The sequence below is a fragment of the Bombina bombina genome, chromosome 8 (assembly GCF_027579735.1).
Source record: "Bombina bombina isolate aBomBom1 chromosome 8, aBomBom1.pri, whole genome shotgun sequence".
NCBI lineage: Eukaryota > Metazoa > Chordata > Amphibia > Anura > Bombinatoridae > Bombina > Bombina bombina.
The window spans coordinates 167,815,689-167,835,411 of NC_069506.1; the positions used below are offsets into that span (position 1 = coordinate 167,815,689).

Consider the following 19,723-nt stretch of genomic DNA (forward strand, 5'->3'; position numbering starts at 1 on the left):
GATGGATGAAGATAGAAGATACCGTCTGGTTGAAGACTTCGGCCCGCTTGGATGAAGACTTCTCTCGGTGTTAGGAATTGTTAGCATTACCAACGCCATTTTGTTCTTAGTTGCCATTTTGTCTTAAGGCATCCATCTTGTCTAAGTAACATTTTATTATAGCAGTTATTCTGTAGTGAGAAAAGATATAGATGTTATGTATTTCTGTAGAGCTAAGTTAGCCTTGCAAATGTTCTTGGCGATGCGCCTGGAAGTTGCTATCTCTACAAGATGCTCACACAGCCTTGCTTTGGGCCCAGATGTACCTTTCTATTATGGTTAGAGAAACATTGTTTCTCAAAGCTGTCTTTTACCTAATTATAATAATGGGCTTATATTTTTCCTGACAAACACTGTGTAAAATGATGCGGTTATAACGTGTCATCATGTTAACCCTGTATGTTATAACTGTCGCCTATAAGAAGTGCTTTTCATCTTTCAATAAAGGAGAATAGTTTTTAGACTCATTGCTGCATGGTCTGATTTCTGTTATCTAGGATATCCTAATCAAATACATTCATTTCCAGCTGATACGGTGTGCTCCAGGCCAAGCTCTGACTGACACTCCCCCTCTGAAAACAACACCTAACACCCGGCTTCGTTGAGGACTTCTTGCGGCTTGGATGAAGACTTCTGCTGCTTCGTTGAGGATGGATGTCGGGTCTTCAAAAACTGTAAGTGGATCTTCGGGGGTTAGTGTTAGGTTTTATTAAGGGTTTATTGGGTGGGTTTTTATTTTGAGATTAGGGTTTGGGCGGAAACAGAGCTAAATGCCCTTTTAAGGGCAATGCCCATACAAATGCCCTTTTCAGGGCAATGGAGAGCTTAGGTTTTTTAGATAGGTTTTTATTTGGGGGGGGGTTGGTTGTGTGGGTGGTGGGTTTTACTGTTCGGGGGTTGGTTGTATTTTTTTTTATAGGTAAAAGAGCTGATTTCTTTGGGGCAATGCCCCGCAAAAGGCCCTTTTAAGGGCTATTGGCAGTTTAGTTTAGGCTAGGGTTTTTATTTTTATTTTGGGGGGGCTTTTTTATTTTGATAGGGCTATTAGATTAGGTTTAATTAGTTTAAATATTTGATAATTGCTTTTTTATTTTGTGTAATTTAGTGTTTGTTTTTTTGTAATTTGGTTAATTGTATGTAATTAATGTAATTTATTTAATTGTAGTGTAAGGTTAGGTGTTAGTGTAAGACAGGTTAGGTTTTATTTTACAGGTAAATTTGTATTTATTTTAGCTAGGTAGTTATTAACTATTTACTAACTATTCTACCTAGTTAAAATAAATACAAACTTAGATGTGAAATAAAAATAAAACCTAAGATAGCTACAATGTAACTATTAGTTATATTGTAGCTATATTAGGGTTTATTTTATAGGTAAGTATTTAGTTTTAAATAGGAATTATTTAGTTATTAATAGTAGGTTTTATTTAGATTTATTTTAATTACATTAAAGTTAGTGGGTGTTAGGGTTAGGTTTAGGGGTTAATAATTTTAGTATGGGGGCGGCAGATATAGGGGTTAATAAATGTATGTAGGTGGTGGCGGCAGATTAGGGGTTAATAAGTATAATGTAGGAGGCAGGGGCGGCAGATTAGGGGTTAATAAGTATAATGTAGGTGGCGGCAGAGTCGGGGGCGGCAGATTAGGGGCTAATAAGTAATGTAGGTGGCGGCGATGTCGGGGGCGGCAGATTAGGGGTTAATAAGTAATGTAGTTGGCGGTGATGTCGGGGGCGGCAGATTAGGGGTGTTTAGACTCTGGGTTTATGTTAGGGTGTTAGGTGTAAACATAAATTTTATTTCCCCATAGGAATCAATGGGGCTGCGTTACGGAGCTTTACGCTCCTTTATTGCAGGTGTTAGGCTTTTTTTCAGCCGGCTCTCCCCATTGATGTCTATGGGAAAATCGTGCACGAGCATGTAAAACCAGCTCAAAGCAGCGCTGGTATTGGAGTATGGTATGGAGCTCAATTTCGCTTTACGCTACAATATTGCCTGCTAACGCCAGGTTTTTGTAAACCTGTAATAGCAGCGCTATAGGGAGGTGAGCAGTGACAATAACTTGCAAGTTAGCACCGAGCAGCTCTTTCTACAAAACTCGTAATCTAGCCGTATCTCAGAATATGATCTTCCTGAAGAGAGCACTCATGAAAAGAAAAAAGGCAGAGTCACCAACCAGAAGAAGAGAAATGTTGCACTAAGTCAAACATTACATATTACATATATATCTTCCATAATATAAGCATGTGAAAAATTATCAGGAAGCCATATGGTCCAGTACCAAATTATTAGCCTTGAATGCTGCCTTATCTCGTAAACAATTTGCTCTTCTGTGGTGTTAGATGTAAATAGAAAATATGTATAACCCTTTAAGGAGTCCATACTTGACCTACTACAATCTGGTTTCCGTCCTAAACACAAAACAGAGACTGCTCTTACTTAAAGGGACATGAAACTCAAACATTTTCTTTAATGATTCAGATAGAGAATACAATTTTAAACAACTTTCTAATTTACTGCTATTATCTAATTTCTTTCATTTTCTTGGTATCATTTGTTGAACGGGCAGCAATGCACTAATGGGTGAGCCAATGACAATCAGTATATATATGCAGCCACCAATCAACAGCTGCTCCTGAGCTTGCCTAGATAAACCTTTCAGCAAAGCATAACAAGAGAAGGAAGCAAATTAAATAATAGAAGTAAATTAGAAAGTTGTTTAAAATTGTATTCTCTATCTGAATCATGAATAAAATGTGGGTTTCATGTCACTTTAAGTAACAAATGATCTGCTATTAGCTAAAGCAAAGTGACACTATTCCTTACTAATTCTTCTGGATTTATCTGCTACTTTTGATACAGTTGACCATCCTCTCCTCTTACAAACCCTTTATTTATTTGTCAACCGAGACTCAGCCCTCTCCTGCTTTGCTTCATATCTCTCAAATCACTTGTTTTCAGTTTCCTTTAACCACATATCCTCTGCCTCTCTCAGTTAGAGAACCACAAGGCTGTCTTGGGTTCTTTGCTTTTTTTCACTCTATACATCCTCACTTGGAAAACTTATATCCTCCTTTGGCTTCCAGTACCATGCAGTTTTAAGCAACTTTCTAATTTACTTCTATTATCATTTTTTCGTTCTCTTAGTATCTTTTTTTGAAAAGCAGGAATCTAAGCATAGGAGCCGGCCCATTTTTGGTTCAGCATCTGGGTAGTGCATGCTGATTGGTGGTTTAATGTAGCCACCAACCAGCAAGCGCTACCCAGTGTACTGAAACAAAAATGGTCCACCTCCTATGCTTACATTCCAGTTTTTCAAATAAAGATAGCAAGAGAATGAAAAGAAATTTATAATAGGAGTAAATTATAAAGTTGCTTAAAATTGCATGCTCTATTTGAATCACGAAAGAACAAAATTTGGTTTAATATTTCTTTAACTGTCATTTTGGTTTTGAAAATCAAAAGCAGTTTAGGAATTCTCCTCTTAAAGAGTCTGGTCGATTTAGTGTTCCTAGTCTGCTTTGCTTAAGCAGAGTTAGCATACACAAACAAAGAGAAGCACTCAAACAGGGAAGGAACAGTACTGTAATAGCTTGTTCTATGGCTAATTACCACTCCAGAAGCAGCCTATTTTTGTGCAGACTGTGCCTTTCACAGAGAACTTTCCTGTAGTATATCAGTCTGATCCTAACTAAACAGTACTGTCCAGCCCCCGAAATACCAGGCAATCCCTCTCTGAACGAGAGATCTGACAAACCACAGAGGTTCATTTCAGTCTAGTGTGGGCCCGGTCAGTGAGGTGCAGCCATATCCCGCTCGGCCACTAGTTTTCAAACCTGTTCTTAGGCCTCTCTAACAGGTCACATTTTGGGGATGTCTGAACAGGAGCACAGGTGAAATAATCAGCTGAATAAGAAACAAGGTTATTTGACCTGCTCTCATCAAAATCTGGCCTGTTGGGGAGCCTGAGGACAGGATTGAAAACCAGCGCTCTAAGCACATTGGGCAAGGATTCCCTGATAAGTTTTCTGCCATCACCCTTAGGAAGACTTCCGCAATGCTCATAATTTGTATGCACAAAAAGAAAATAGCGATCAACCAGGGAACGAACAGTAGCGTAATAGCTTGTTCTATGGCCAGTTACCACCCCAGAAGCAGCCTCTTTTTGCCTGTGCCGTTCATAGCAGATTTTTTCTGTAGTGTATCAGTCTGACCCTGACTAAACAGTGCAGCCCTGAAATACCAGACAATCCCTCTGAACAAGAGACCTAGCAAACTGCACTGTTTAGTCAGAACCAGACTGATATACTACAGGACGTTTCTTCTCTGTGAAAGGCACATACATAGTTGCCAACATTTGAAAACATTTCCCAGGGACACTTTGTAGTTATCAATTACCTGCAGTAATAATTTTTACCACACCCCCTGCCCTAAAGTTCCACCCACTTTGCCAAACCCACATAATTAGCATAATTTAGCTCCGCCTATTTATTATGGTGTAGCTAATTTTTATATATATAAAAAGGTATAGAAGGTGAACATACAGAATGGAATGAAAGAAATGGGAGCACAAGGAAAATGCCTCACACACCCATCCCCTCCCATTACCATATATACAAAAATGTAATATTATAGAGGATCCCTCTGCATCACTCACATAGCCCCTCCCCAGTAACTTAGAAATCAATACATATTTAATATTATAGAGCGGTTCCCTTTGTCTTTATTAGATAGCCCCTCACCTGTACCTTATATAAAGATATATAATATTATAGAGAGGTGTCATCTGCCGCACTCACAGAGCCCCTTCCCAGTAACTTATTAATCAAAATATATTTAATATTATAGAGAGGTCCCCTCTGCCTTACACACAAAGCCCTCCCACCACAACACACAATGACGCACACACATAACACTTGGTGAAACACACACAATAACACTCAGTGCAACACACAGTGACATACAGACACACACAATAACACTCACTGCAACACACAGTGACATACAGACACACAATAACACTCAGTGCAACACACAGTGACATACACACACAATAACACTCAGTGACATACAGACACACACAACACTCAGTGCAACACACAGTGACATACAGACACACACACACAATAACACTCAGTGCAACACACAGTGACACACAATAACACTCAGTGCAACACACAGTGACATACAGACACAATAATACTCAGTGCAACACACAGTGACATACACAATAACACTCAGTGCAACACAATAACACTCAGTGCAACACACAGTGACATACACACACAATAACACTCAGTGCAACACACAGTGACACACAATAACACTCAGTGCAACACACAGTGACATACAGACACAATAATACTCAGTGCAACACACAGTGACATACACAATAACACTCAGTGCAACACACAGTGACATACACACACAATAACACTCAGTGCAACACACAGTGACACACAATAACACTCAGTGCAACACACAGTGACATACAGACACAATAATACTCAGTGCAACACACAGTGACATACACAATAACACTCAGTGCAACACAATAACACTCAGTGCAACACACAGTGACATACACACACAATAACTCAGTGCAACACACAGTGACATACAGACACACACAATAACACTCAGTGCAACACACAGTGACATACACACACAATAACACTCAGTGCAACACACAGTGACATACACACACAATAACACTCAGTGCAACACACAGTGACATACACACACAATAACACTCAGTGACATACAGACACACACAACACTCAGTGACATACAGACACACACAATAACACTCAGTGCAACACACAGTGACACTCAGTGCAACACACAGTGACATACAGACACAATAATACTCAGTGCAACACACAGTGACATACACACACACACAATAACACTCAGTGCAACACAATAACACTTGGTGAAACACACACAATAACACTCAGTGCAACACACAGTGACATACAGACACACACAATAACACTCACTGCAACACACAGTGACATACAGACACACAATAACACTCAGTGCAACACACAGTGACATACACACACAATAACACTCAGTGACATACAGACACACACAACACTCAGTGCAACACACAGTGACATACAGACACACACACACAATAACACTCAGTGCAACACACAGTGACACACAATAACACTCAGTGCAACACACAGTGACATACAGACACAATAATACTCAGTGCAACACACAGTGACATACACAATAACACTCAGTGCAACACAATAACACTCAGTGCAACACACAGTGACATACACACACAATAACACTCAGTGCAACACAATAACACTCAGTGCAACACACAGTGACATACAGACACAATAATACTCAGTGCAACACACAGTGACATACACAATAACACTCAGTGCAACACACAGTGACATACACACACAATAACACTCAGTGCAACACACAGTGACACACAATAACACTCAGTGCAACACACAGTGACATACAGACACAATAATACTCAGTGCAACACACAGTGACATACACAATAACACTCAGTGCAACACAATAACACTCAGTGCAACACACAGTGACATACACACACAATAACTCAGTGCAACACACAGTGACATACAGACACACACAATAACACTCAGTGCAACACACAGTGACATACACACACAATAACACTCAGTGCAACACACAGTGACATACACACACAATAACACTCAGTGCAACACACAGTGACATACACACACAATAACACTCAGTGACATACAGACACACACAACACTCAGTGACATACAGACACACACAATAACACTCAGTGCAACACACAGTGACACTCAGTGCAACACACAGTGACATACAGACACAATAATACTCAGTGCAACACACAGTGACATACACACACACACAATAACACTCAGTGCAACACAATAACACTCAGTGCAACACACAGTGACATACACACACAATAACACAGTGACATGCACACACAATAACACACAGTGACATACACACACATTAAACACTCAGTGCAACACACACACACTATAACACTCAGTGCATCACAGTGACATACAGACACACACAATAACACTCAGTGCAACACACAGTGACATACACACACAATAACACTCAGTGCAACACACAGTAAGACTTAGACACACAAAGTAAAAATTACATAGAGAACTAGGATGTTTGACAGTCACCACACACACAATAACAAACAGTGGCACATGCACAAAATAACACACAATGTGACAGACACAGTTGCATAAAAACACTTTTTGGCACACAAAGTAACAGTGATGTCATATCACATGTACACAGTAACACAATGAGACACAACAACACAGGTCTATACACAGTTGTACAAACTTTAAGTCATGTGTGTTCTTGCTGCTCGGCCATGTTTCTTATGGGCTACACTGATTCATACAGGGCACGTTCGGGCAGCGCTCCAAGCAAACTGGGACTCGCTTGGAGAGTTTTTCTCACACTTGCAAGTGAGATGCCTGGCGTTTTTTGAGCGCTCTGATGACGTAAGTCCCAGCGCTTCCAGCGTGCTGGAAAAGCTGGGACTTTTCAGAGCAAGCTCAGACGCTTGGCAACATGGCAGCCTCCACACACGTGTTGCTGTGGAGGCTGCCATGTATTTATAAGCTGCAGAGGAGGGACAGGTGAGGCGGATAAGTCTGACAGCAGCATTTAGTACAGGGCAAAGTGGAGATAGGCTACATAACCTATCCCCACTTTGCCCTGTACTAAATGCTGCTGTCAGACTTATCCGGTGTTATGCCGAGAATGATTTCCCCAGTCTCTTGGCAAACATCGCAACTCTGACCCACCTCTATTCAGTGCAGGATAAGCTACAGGGGCTGAGCTGAGAGCAGCTGAATGGAGGTGGGTCAGAGTTCTGATGTTTGCAAAGAGACTGGGAAATCATTCTCGGCATAACACCGGTGTTGTGTGACAGCTACAAGGGAGCTTAGTGCAAACGTTTGCATGCACAGTCCATTATTGTGCAGCAGATCCCTTTGCGTATGCGAACGTTTTTTCTAAGCTCCCTTGCTTGTGACGTCACCTAGCGCCACGTCATCGCTGGGAGTGAAGCACCCCCACTAGCTCCTGAGCGCCGCCCGAACGCGGCCATAAAGAGCAAAGCACTGAGCAGAGACACTTCCTGTTACCTAAGGCTGTATAAAACATCCCTTCAGTAGCATGATGGGAACTGTAGTCATTTGAGGAAAGAATGTTACGCATCAAGTGCTTTAATAACTACAAATCTGGCAATGCACTGGAAAGTAAAGTTTTTTTTGCTAGAAATAATAGTTCCTATTTACGGAATTGTCTGAAGGTGTAGTGATGACAGTTTGCTGCAAATGTATTTATCTTATATTCAGCGCATATCATATCTATAAAGAACCAACATGCACTATATGTCTCACTGATGGCAACCAGCTAATGGGGTAATCATGTAATCCCCATATAAAAGCCTAATATTTGTATCATTTGATTTTTCATAATTACATATTTTTTTTCAGCTGAACCTTGCGTGCTGCGGTTTCACTTTGAGGTTTTTTTGTTACCAATCTCCTATTCTATGATTTTTACTGAAAACAGCAGAATGATAGGAGATTGGTAACAGAAAACCTCAGTGAAACAGCATGCAAGGTTCAGCTGAATAAAAAAAATTAATTATGAAAAATCACAATATGTATTTGAAATTCAAAACTTACCCTCAGCTCACAGTGACTCACAGTAGTAATAATATCACATCACAGAGCAGACCAAGCTAAGATTCCCATAGTACGCCAAGATAGAAAAGTCAGAACGGGACTAACACTTTTGCGCTGCCAGAAATGGATCTCACTGAGAGGGACACAGACCACTCACCTCCACGTCTCTCCAACACACAGGGCACGCGGGGAGTAACTAGCAGGGAGGAGCTGAGACTGAAATGAGTTAGACGCTGCGCTAATTAGCAGCGCGCTGCGTTAAGAAGAAGTGGCACTCAGAGTAAAAAAAAAAAAAAAAAGCTTTAGCGGAAGCCCTGCTTGCCCTCATTTTGCCTGGACAGTCCAGGACAGTTGGCAACTATGCACATGTTGAGCAAAAAGAGTCTGCTCCTAGGGTAGTAATTAGCTGTAAAACAAGCTATTGTGCCATTGTTCTTTCCCAGGTTGAGCGTTTCTCTCTCTTTGTATAATGCAGAGTTAAAGGGACATTCCAGTCAAAACTGAAATGCATGTAGATAAATTACATATTTGAATAGAAACATATTTGCAATATACATACATTGGCAAAAAAAGCTTCTAGTAAAAGTCATCACTGTTTTAGTGTCAGCATGTTTTCCTGCATGTGCAGCAAAACTACATATCCTCAGTGCACCAGCATTTTTAATACTGCAGCTGCTTAGAACGCCAGTGGTGCTTGTATTATGTTAGCAATTAACAAATTGAGTCATTACCAGACGGTACAAGTAAATATTTAAAATGCTGGTGCACGTTACATACTTAAATGCACTTTTGAAACAGCTATAGTTTTTATTAGAAGCATTTTTGCTAATACATGTATATTACAATTACAAAAATGCTTGCATTTAAAAATAAAATGCATCTATGTGAATTCCAATTTGGGGCGCGATCTGATATAGATCGTAGTTTGCGGCGCAAGCGAGGGAACCCCCGCCGCCCGTAGTTTCAGCTTGCAACTCGAGCTATCCCATATACGGCGCCGTCAGAGGCTAAAGTGCCGTAAGTCTGACAAACCAGCGATGTCGCCAGTGACTTACGGCACTTTAGAAACTGCCGGCGCCTACAAAACCTGACTAAATTATTTAATCTCCCATACTGTCTAACACGCCTCCCAAACATAGCCCGACACGTCTAACCCTCTATCTGCTATCCCCCATCACTATCCTAACAATACATTTTTTATTAACCCCTAAATCGCCGCTCCCGGACCCCGCCGCCACCTAATAAAGTTATTAACCCCTAAACCGCCGCTCCCGGACCCCGCCGCCAGCTATATTAAATCTATAACCCCCTAAAGTGAGCCCCTTACACCGCTGCCATCTACCTTACCTACCCCCTAAAGTGAGCCCCTACCCCGCCGCCATCTACCTTAACTACCCCCTAAAGTGAGCCCCTTACACCGCCGCCATCTACCTAACCTACCCCCTAAAGTGAGCCCCTACCCTGCCGCCATCTACCTTACCTACCCCCTAAAGTGAGCCCCTTACACCGCCGCCATCTACCTTACCTATCCCCTAAAGTGAGCCCCTTACACCGCCGCCATCTACCTTACCTACCCCCTAAAGTGAGCCCCTTACACCGATGCCATCTACCTTACCTACCCCCTAAAGTGAGCTCCTACCCCTTTAATGAAGCTGATGCTTAAAGAAATGTTCACTAAATAAGCAACATTTAAGCAAAGGTTCATGTTTGCAAATTGGTGGTAAAGAGAGAAAAAAATAACTTTGGAAAGCACAATTTTACAGAACATATGGAATATACTTCCATTAGAGGTTGTAATGACCAATACAATACCGTAAGGAATATTCATAAGGCTATTTTTACTATCAAACTAAAGGGACATGAAACCCCCCAAAAATTATCTAATGATTCAGATAGAGAATACAATTTTAAACAACTTTCTAATTTACTTCTATTATTCAATTTGCTTCCTTCTATTGTTATCCTTTACTGAAAGGTTTATCTAGGAGAGCTCAGGAGCAGCAAAGAACCTAAGTTTCATAACGACAAGGAAGTTGGTTTCTTATTCAAGCTGTTTCTTATTCGTGAAATTCTGTTTCTTATTCATGGAAGTTGGTTTCTTATTCAATTTTTTTGTCAGACTGCTTTAAATTGACTTTAAAATAAAAAAATAGGTTTTATTAAAATAATAATATGATTCATATAATGTAGTTACACAGAGGTGGAATCTCTTTATATAACAATTAGATATACAAACTTGAAAAAAAGGGCATACGTTGGCACCACTACAAATATTACTATTTTGAATAAATAACATATATTTTCAAAGGGTTAATAACCATTGGGCCACTGATTTCACTATGAATATCTACAGGGTAGATCCCCCTCCATGCCATGCAATTGTTTTTAGCCTGGCCCAATGGTGTTTTTGGCACAGAAATTGATGCCAACCCTGGCATAGATAACATAATATATGTTACTTATTCAAAATGAGAATTATGTTATCTATGCCAGGGTTGGCATCAATTTCTGTGCCAAAAACACAATTGGGCCAGGCTAAAAACAATTGAATGACATGGAGGGGCATCTACCCTGTATAAATTCATAGTGAAATCAGTGGCCCAATGGTTATTAACCCTTTGAAAATATCTGTTACTTATTCAAAAATGAGAATTAGAGCACCTATGCCAGTGTTGGCATCAATTTCTGTGCCCAAAACACCATTGGGCCAGGCTAAAAACAATTGCATGACATGGAAGGGAATCTGCCCTGTATATATTCATAGTGAAATCAGTGGCCCAATGGTTATTAACCCTTTGAAAATATCTGTTACTCATTCAAAAATGAGAATTATGTCACCTATGCCAGGGTTGGCATCAATTTCTGTAACAAAAACACCATTGGGCCAGGCTAAAAACAATTGCATGGCATGGAGGGGCATCTACCCTGTAGATATTGATAGTGAAATCAGTGGCCCAATGGTTATTAACCCTTTGAAAATATATGTTACTTATTCAAAATGAGAATTTTCAAAGGGTTAATAACCATTGGGCCACTGATTTCACTATCAATATCTACAGGGTAGATGCCCCTCCATGCCATGCAATTGTTTTTAGCCTGGCCCAATGGTGTTTTTGTTACAGAAATTGATGCCAACCCTGGCATAGGTGACATAATTCTCATTTTTTAATAAGTAACAGATATTTTCAAAGGGTTAATAACCATTGGGCCACTGATTTCACTATTCATATATACAGGGTAGATCCTCCTCCATGACATGCAATTGTTTTTAGCCTGGCCCAATGGTGTTTTGGGCACAGAAATTGATGCCAACACTGGCATAGGTGACATAATTCTCATTTTTGAATAAGTAACAGATATTTTCAAAGGGTTAATAACCATTGGGCCACTGATTTCACTATGAATTTATACAGGGTAGATCCCCCTCCATGTCATGCAATTGTTTTTAGCCTGGCCCAATGGTGTTTTTGGCACAAAAATTTATGCCAACCCTGGCATAGATAACATAATTCTCATTTTTGAATAAGTAACAGATACTTTCAAAGGGTTAATAACCATTGAGCCACTGATTTCACTATGAATATCTACAGGGTAGAACCCCCTCCATGCCATGCAATTGTTTTTAGCCTGGCCCAATGGTGTTTCTGGCACAGAAATTGATGCCAACCCTGGCATAGGTGACATAATTCTCATTTTTGAATAAGTAACAGATATTTTCAAAGGGTTAATAACCATTGGGCCACTGATTTCACTATGAATATATACAGGGTAGATCCCCCTCCATGCCATGCAATTGTTTTTAGCCTGGCCCAATGGTGTTTTTGGCATCAATTTCTGTGCCCAAAACACCATTGGGCCAGGCTAAAAACAATTGCATGTCATGGAGGGAGATTTAACCTGTATATATTTATATTGAAATCAGTGGCCCAATGGTTATTAACCCTTTGAAAATATCTGTTAATTATTCAAAAATGAGAATTATGTCACCTATGCCAGGGTTGGCATCAATTTCTGTGACCGAAATACTATTGGGCCAGGTTAAAAACAATTGCATGTCATGGAGGGAGATCTAACCTGTATATATTTATATTGAAATCAGTGGCCCAATGGTTATTAACCCTTTGAAAATATCTGTTACTTATTTAAAACGAGAAATATTCACCTATGCCAGGGTTGGCATCAATTTCTGTGCCCGAAACACAATTGGGCCAGGTGAAAAACAATTGCATGGCATGGAGGGGGTCTACCCTGTAGATATCCATAGTGAAATCAGTGGCCCAATGGTTATTAACCCTTTGAAAATATCTGTTACTTATTCAAAAATGAGAATAATGTTGTTATCTATGCCAGGGTTGGCATCAATTTCTGTGCCAAAAACACCATTGGGCCAGGCTAAAAACAATTGCATGTCATGGAAGGGGATCTACCCTGTATATATGCATAGTGAAATCAGTGGCCCAATGGTTATTAACCCTTTGAAAATATTTGTTACTTATTCAAAAATGAGAATTATGTCACCTATGCCAGGGTTGGCATCAATTTCTGTGCCCAAAACACCATTGGGCCAGGCTAAAAACAATTGCATGTCATGGAGGGAGATCTAACCTGTATATATTCATAGTGAAATCAGTGGCCCAATGGTTATTAACCCTTTGAAAATATCTGTTACTTATTCAAAAATGAGAATTATGTCACCTATGCCAGGGTTGGCATCAATTTCTGTGCCAAAAAAACCATTGGGACAGGTGAAAAACAATTGCATGGCATGGAGGGGGATCTACCCTGTAGATATTCGTAGTGAAATCAATGGCCCATTGGTTATTAACCCTTTGAAAATATAGTGAAATCAGTGGCCCAATGGTTATTAACCCTTTGAATGTATCTGTTACTTATTAAAAAATGAGAATTATGTTATCTATGCCAGGGTTGGCATCAATTTATGTGCCAAAACACCATTGGGCCAGGCTAAAAACAATTGCATGTCATGGAGGGGGATCTACCCTGTAGATATTCATAGTGAAATCAGTGGCCCAATGGTTATTAACACTTTGAAAGTATCTGTTACTTATTCAAAAATGAGAATTATGTTATCTATGCCAGGGTTGGTATCAATTTATGTGCCAAAACACCATTGGGCCAGGCTAAAAACAATTGCATGGCATGGAGGGGGATCTACCCTGTAGATATTCATAGTGAAATCAGTGGCTCAATGGTTATTAACCCTTTGAAAGTATCTGTTACTTATTCAAAAATGAGAATTATGTTATCTATGCCAGGGTTGGCATCAATTTATGTGCCAAAAACACCATTGGGCCAGGCTAAAAACAATTGCATGGCATGGAGGGGGATCTACCCTGTAGATATTCATAGTGAAATCAGTGGCCCAATGGTTATTAACCCTTTGAAAATATCTGTTACTTATTCAAAAATTAGAATTATGTCACCTATGCCAGTGTTGGCATCAATTTCTGTGCCCGAAACACAATTGGGCCAGTCTAAAAACAATTGCATGTCATGGAAGGGGATCTGCCCTGTACATATTCATAGTGAAATCAGTGGCCCAATGGTTATTAACCCTTTGAAAATATCTGTTACTTATTCAATACGAGAAATATGTCACCTATGCCAGGGTTGGCATCAATTTCTGTGCCAAAAACACCATTGGGCCAGGCTAAAAACAAATGCATGACATGGAGGGGCATCTACCCTGTATAAATTCATAGTGAAATCAGTGGCCCAGTGGTTATTAACCCTTTGGAAATATGTTACTTATTCAAAAATGAGAATTATGTCACCTATGCCAGTGTTGGCATCAATTTCTGTGCCAAAAACACCATTGGGCCAGGCTAAAAACAATTGCATGGCATGGAGGGGGATCTACCCTGTAGATATTCATAGTGAAATCAGTGGCCCAATGGTTATTAACCCTTTGAAAATATATGTTACTTATTCAAAATAGTAATATTTGTAGTGGTGCCAACGTATGCCCTTTTATCAAGTTTGTATATCTAATTGTTATATAAAGAGATTCCACCTCTGTGTAACTACATTATATGAATCATATTATTATTTTAATAAAACCTATTTTTTATTTTAAAGTCAATTTAAAGCAGTCTGACAAAAAATTGAATAAGAAACCAACTTCCATGAATAAGAAACAGAATTTCACGAATAAGAAACAGCTTGAATAAGAAACCAACTTCCTTGTCGTAGTTTCATATCACTTTAAGCTTACATTTAAGAGATAAATATGGGCAGTATATATTTTTTTTAAATATATCTTTTAAATCAAAGTTATTTCTAGGCATTCTCGTCAAATAGTGTGTTATGCTGTGCAAATATCTCAGGATCTCTCAATGTCATTACATACAAACCATTCTATCTTTAAACTACAGCTAGCAGATCAGCTGATTTTATAGATGCAATCATCATGCACTCGGTGTTAGATTTCAGTATCAGCTGGTAACCTGCACACAAGCGACTTACTGAAACATTTCCTTTATCACAACATTGCTCGCCTAAGGAGGACAAAACTACCTTGCGTACGATTGGATGAAATTAGGGGCGGGTTCCATAGGGCATTTTCATTGGCTGAGAATGGTAACAAACCCTGATTTGCAAACCTTTCCATGTGTTTAATATCATTGGTTCTTTGTCTTGAAAAAGGGGGAGCAGCAATATGGTGACACCATTCAGAGTTACATGTACTGTAGTTTAATACTATCTGACACATGACAGTTACAGGTCTGGTGACATTAATGAATATATAGATTTTTTTTATATTGATCAATAAAAAGTAATTTGTGAATACATAAAAAAGTGACATTGTTAAAAAAGAAAGGTTACAATTTTTCAGTGACAAATATATATAAAAAATTGATTTCATAGTATCATAACTGTAAAAAAAAAAAGTCACTGTGCCACATATCACATTTAACTATCGCTGTTTTAAAACTAAATAAGGCGACACGTGTTCAAATGGGTTCGATTATAGAGAGATAAAAGCTCGCAATCCCTCAGGCACAGAAAGGGTTACTCCCACAGTTTCATACCTAGCAGGCTACGAATAACTAGATAGTCGGCTCCGCCTTCAGCTTTATCACTTTTTCCCCTCCTTACGCCGAATTTAGTAGGAACCTTCACAAGGGCGGAACGTTGTGTCTCTGCAGAGCGGTGCGGGGTCGGTACTGATTAGCCATGGCAGCAGGAGCTACAGCAGCATTATCCGGGGTGAAGGTGAGTCCCGGGAACATGGGAGGCCCTGATACGAGCAGGCTGTTTTCTTTGCAATTCGTGCTCGAGGAACTGCCAGGCGGATACCATTTTCTATAAGAAAGAAATCACATTTTATTTATTGGTCCAAAATAAAGCACACCGGACATGTTTATATTAGGCTCCTCCTCTGTAGAGAATTAATCTCTTAAAAGGTGATTAGTGATTTCTCAGTACATTTTATTTAGAAGCATTAACCCCTTGGCTCTCAAGGGGACTGCAACGCTTTGTTTAACCAATACATTTAATGTATTACCCCATCCTGAGATTTATGAATAATGTGCATTTGTTTTTCTTTTAATAAACGAGTAAATTAAAATGTCCTTAGCAAAGTTTTATCCGTGGTATTTTTTTTCAGCTGCCAATTTAATAGTAATGTCTGAGAGCTTTTCAATGGTTGGACTTAGATCATCTGTAATTAATTTATACTATAATAATGTATAACTGCCACATCAAAGAAATAAGTCATTGTGCAGGAGTCAGGTAACACATTCCTCAAGGTCGTCAGAGGGACACCTGCAGTAGTATAAAGTATAGGTGTGCCTTCAGGGGGGTATTGTCGGATGCCAGGTGACTTCCAAAACACTAGAGGTTAATTGTGGGGTTCCCAAATGGTAAAGTCTAAAGCATTGCTTTCAATGTATTAATTATACAGTAAGTACATGTATGTAAACAATGTGTGTTTATAGCTACTTGACTAACCCTTCTCAAACACAAAATGTCTAACAGAAGCTGCCAACACCAGTTCTGTCTCAGAGCACGTATATGGCATATAAAAGAATATTTGTAGTGGTTATTATTAATACATTTGGCTACATTAATTTCCCTTTTCTAAGTATTGCAGGTTTATATAATTTTCACAAGCATTATATATCACATATAGCAGCAGCTATAACCAGGAGACATCTAGGGAACCAGGAATACCCCTAACCATAAGCCTGAAGATAACTTTCCTTATAGATAGCTACGTTTAGCATCTAAATCCTCCTGATATTATCCTCCTCAACATTAAGTGTTTTTAATCCATATATGTTTATGTTTGTTTTGTGGAATCTTTTTTAACAAATCTAATAAAGGTTATATTTTATTTTTACGGCACAGACCGTCCCCCCTTTTGGCATTAAAGGTTCTAAATTTAAAGCCACATCACCATGAGATGTGAGTGCTAATAAGTGTACACGCTTCAATCCTTGTATTGAATCAACTCCTTTTGCAGTCCAAAAAGTACACAGCACCTAACTCGAATATTACAGCAAGGTGAATTACCTGCTTCAATTATTATAGAGCATCTCAAGTATACCGGATAGTAGTGCTATTTAGTCTCTCTCTTTTCTTTTATATAATTTTTGTTTATCCCATATTGCAGTAATGTGACAATTGCAATACCACTACAAACCCTCCTGCCACATTACACATTGCCAATACTGGCACCATAAAAAAAAAAGAAAATCACAAATACATATTCGCTAAAAAAACAAGTTTATAAACAATCACCTGCACTAGGAGAGAAACTTATTGAAAGACTGCACCAATTCTGTGGGTTATTGATCTGAATACTTCTAGCTTGAAGTCTTGGTAAAACTAATACTGAAAACATTTAAGGAAAGTTGCAAATTCAAGTATAAATATTACATGAGAAATCCAGCATATTTAATAACTAGGGCTGTTTCTACTCAGTAATGTTGAGAAGAACCACCAGCCTGATTTATGAGATTTACTGATATGGTTGGCATTCAAACCAAGTACAATGTGTAAAGAAATATCCCACAGACCAAAGTCCCATTTCATCTAGTGAAAGGTATTTTTGAGGTGAAAAAATATGCATCACAATGTGTTTATAAAGGGTTAAAATTAAACATTTTATGAGGTAAATGTGGAGTTTAGTGTCCCAAATTCCAGCGCACGATAAGGAAGGTACCACATCCCACCGTGGTGGGGCAGATGGACCATGGATAGGTTCCAATACCTGCCTCAGCGCCCCAACCGCCGCTGGGAACCTATCCATGCCTCCCCCCCGGGCAGGATGTGGTACCTTCCAACCGTGCGCTGGAATTTGGGACGCAACACATTTCCCCTTTATGATTCCTGTCGAATCTACAATTTAAAAAGGAAAAAAAAAAATCCAATTCACAAATTGACCTCTTTCTCTTGGTATAATTGTTTTTAACCCCTTGCTGTGAGAGCATACTGAGGTAAGCTCAGGAGTGTGCACATGTTTTGAGCACTATATGGAAGTAGTGAATAGTATGTTAGCTATACTAAAATCACAATGTAAATGGTAGGGTTCAGCTTTATTATGAAGGATTTATTTTTAAAAAAAAGAACTGTAATGATTAAAGGGACATAATACTCATATGCTAAATCACTTGAAACTGATGCAGTATAACTGTAAAAAGCTGACGGGAAAATATCACCTGAGCATCTCTATATAAAAAAGGAAGATATTTTACCTCACAATCTCCTCAGCTCAGCAGAGTAAGTTCTGTGTAAAAAGTTATACTCAGCTGTTCCCAGCTGCAGGTAAAAAAAAAATGAAGAAATGAACAGCAGCCAATCAGCAGTGCTGAGGTCATGAACTCTTACTGTGATCTCATGAGATTTGACTTAACTCTCATGAGATTTCATAGTAAGCTTCCTTTACCTGATTGGTGAAATAATATGAGAGTTCACGAGGCTCATCCCCTAAGCTGTCCTAGGACAGACACACTAAAATGCTGCTTAGAAATCCTTTACAATGGGAGGTGGCTACTGAGGAACTTTTGAGGTATTAATCTTTCTTTTTTACATAGAGATGTTCAGGTGAAATTTTGTAGTCAGCTTTTTACAGCTATGCTGCATCACTTTCAAGTATTATGGCCCTTTAAAGTGAATGTAAATTTTGATGCTAAAGTGCCCAGTTTTTAAAAATTCGATTAAAAACAGGGGCACTTTAATTCATCAAAATTTACATTTCACTTGTGGAAAAAATACGTACCTTTTTAAACTTGATAGCTGCTCCAGCTTCCCCCGGTCGTCGCAAAGCCATTTCTGACATCAGAAATGATGTATTGGTCATCCTCCAATCACGGCTTCCACCCCCGGGGGAATCAGTGTCTGATTCAAAGCCATGATTGGAGGAAGCCGGATTCCTCATTTTAGACCCAGAAAGCGGCTTTGCGACAGGCAGAGGAAGCTGGAGCGGCTGTCAAGATTAAAAAGGTAAGTATTTTTTTCACAGCAGGAGTGAAATGTAAATTTTGATGAATTAAAGTTCCCCTGTTTTTTATCAAATTTTTAGAAACCGGGCACTTTAGCATCACAATTTACATTCACTTGAGACATGGCATTCAAAATGAAATTTTTTATGATTTTAGATAGAGCATGCAAATTAAAAGGAGGGAAAAAAACTTTCAGTTACTTTGTCTAATTGCTATCCATTATTGAAACTTGGCTAAATAGGCTCTTGAGCACTACACTAGCTGTGTTAGCAACACTGTGCATAACATACAAAGAAGCGCATATCTGTGTTCTCCCTGGACCTATTTTAGAGGCGCACCACCCGGCTGATATAACTGACATCCCAGCTAAATTTATAGCCAAAATTTAGCTAAATTAGATTTTATTTTATTTTTTTAGTATTTGTCGCACAAATTATTTATCAGTAAATAAATTTTTGTTGAATTATGAAATTAATTTGTG

General features: G+C 39.1%; 1 protein-coding gene and 1 long non-coding RNA gene across 3 annotated transcripts in view; one reads left to right on the forward strand and one right to left on the reverse strand.

Annotated features, from left to right (window-relative positions):
• The window catches only part of LOC128638624 (uncharacterized), an 85,866-nt gene that overhangs the window by 31,087 nt on the left and 35,056 nt on the right, over window positions 1-19,723 (reverse strand). Inside the window, exon 2 of one of the 2 annotated variants that reach the window (XR_008399110.1) lies at window positions 15,826-16,099. This is a non-coding gene — a long non-coding RNA (uncharacterized LOC128638624). Of the gene's footprint in view, window positions 1-15,825; window positions 16,100-19,723 lie in introns of those variants that run through there. The other variant, XR_008399109.1, reaches the window with a different exon arrangement.
• The window catches only part of LOC128638623 (branched-chain-amino-acid aminotransferase, mitochondrial-like), a 70,399-nt gene continuing 66,549 nt past the window's right edge, over window positions 15,874-19,723 (forward strand). The window contains exon 1 of the mRNA XM_053690689.1: window positions 15,874-16,009. Within this exon, the coding sequence (XP_053546664.1) occupies window positions 15,971-16,009 (39 nt within the window). The 5' untranslated portion in view covers window positions 15,874-15,970. The remainder of the gene's footprint in view (window positions 16,010-19,723) is intronic.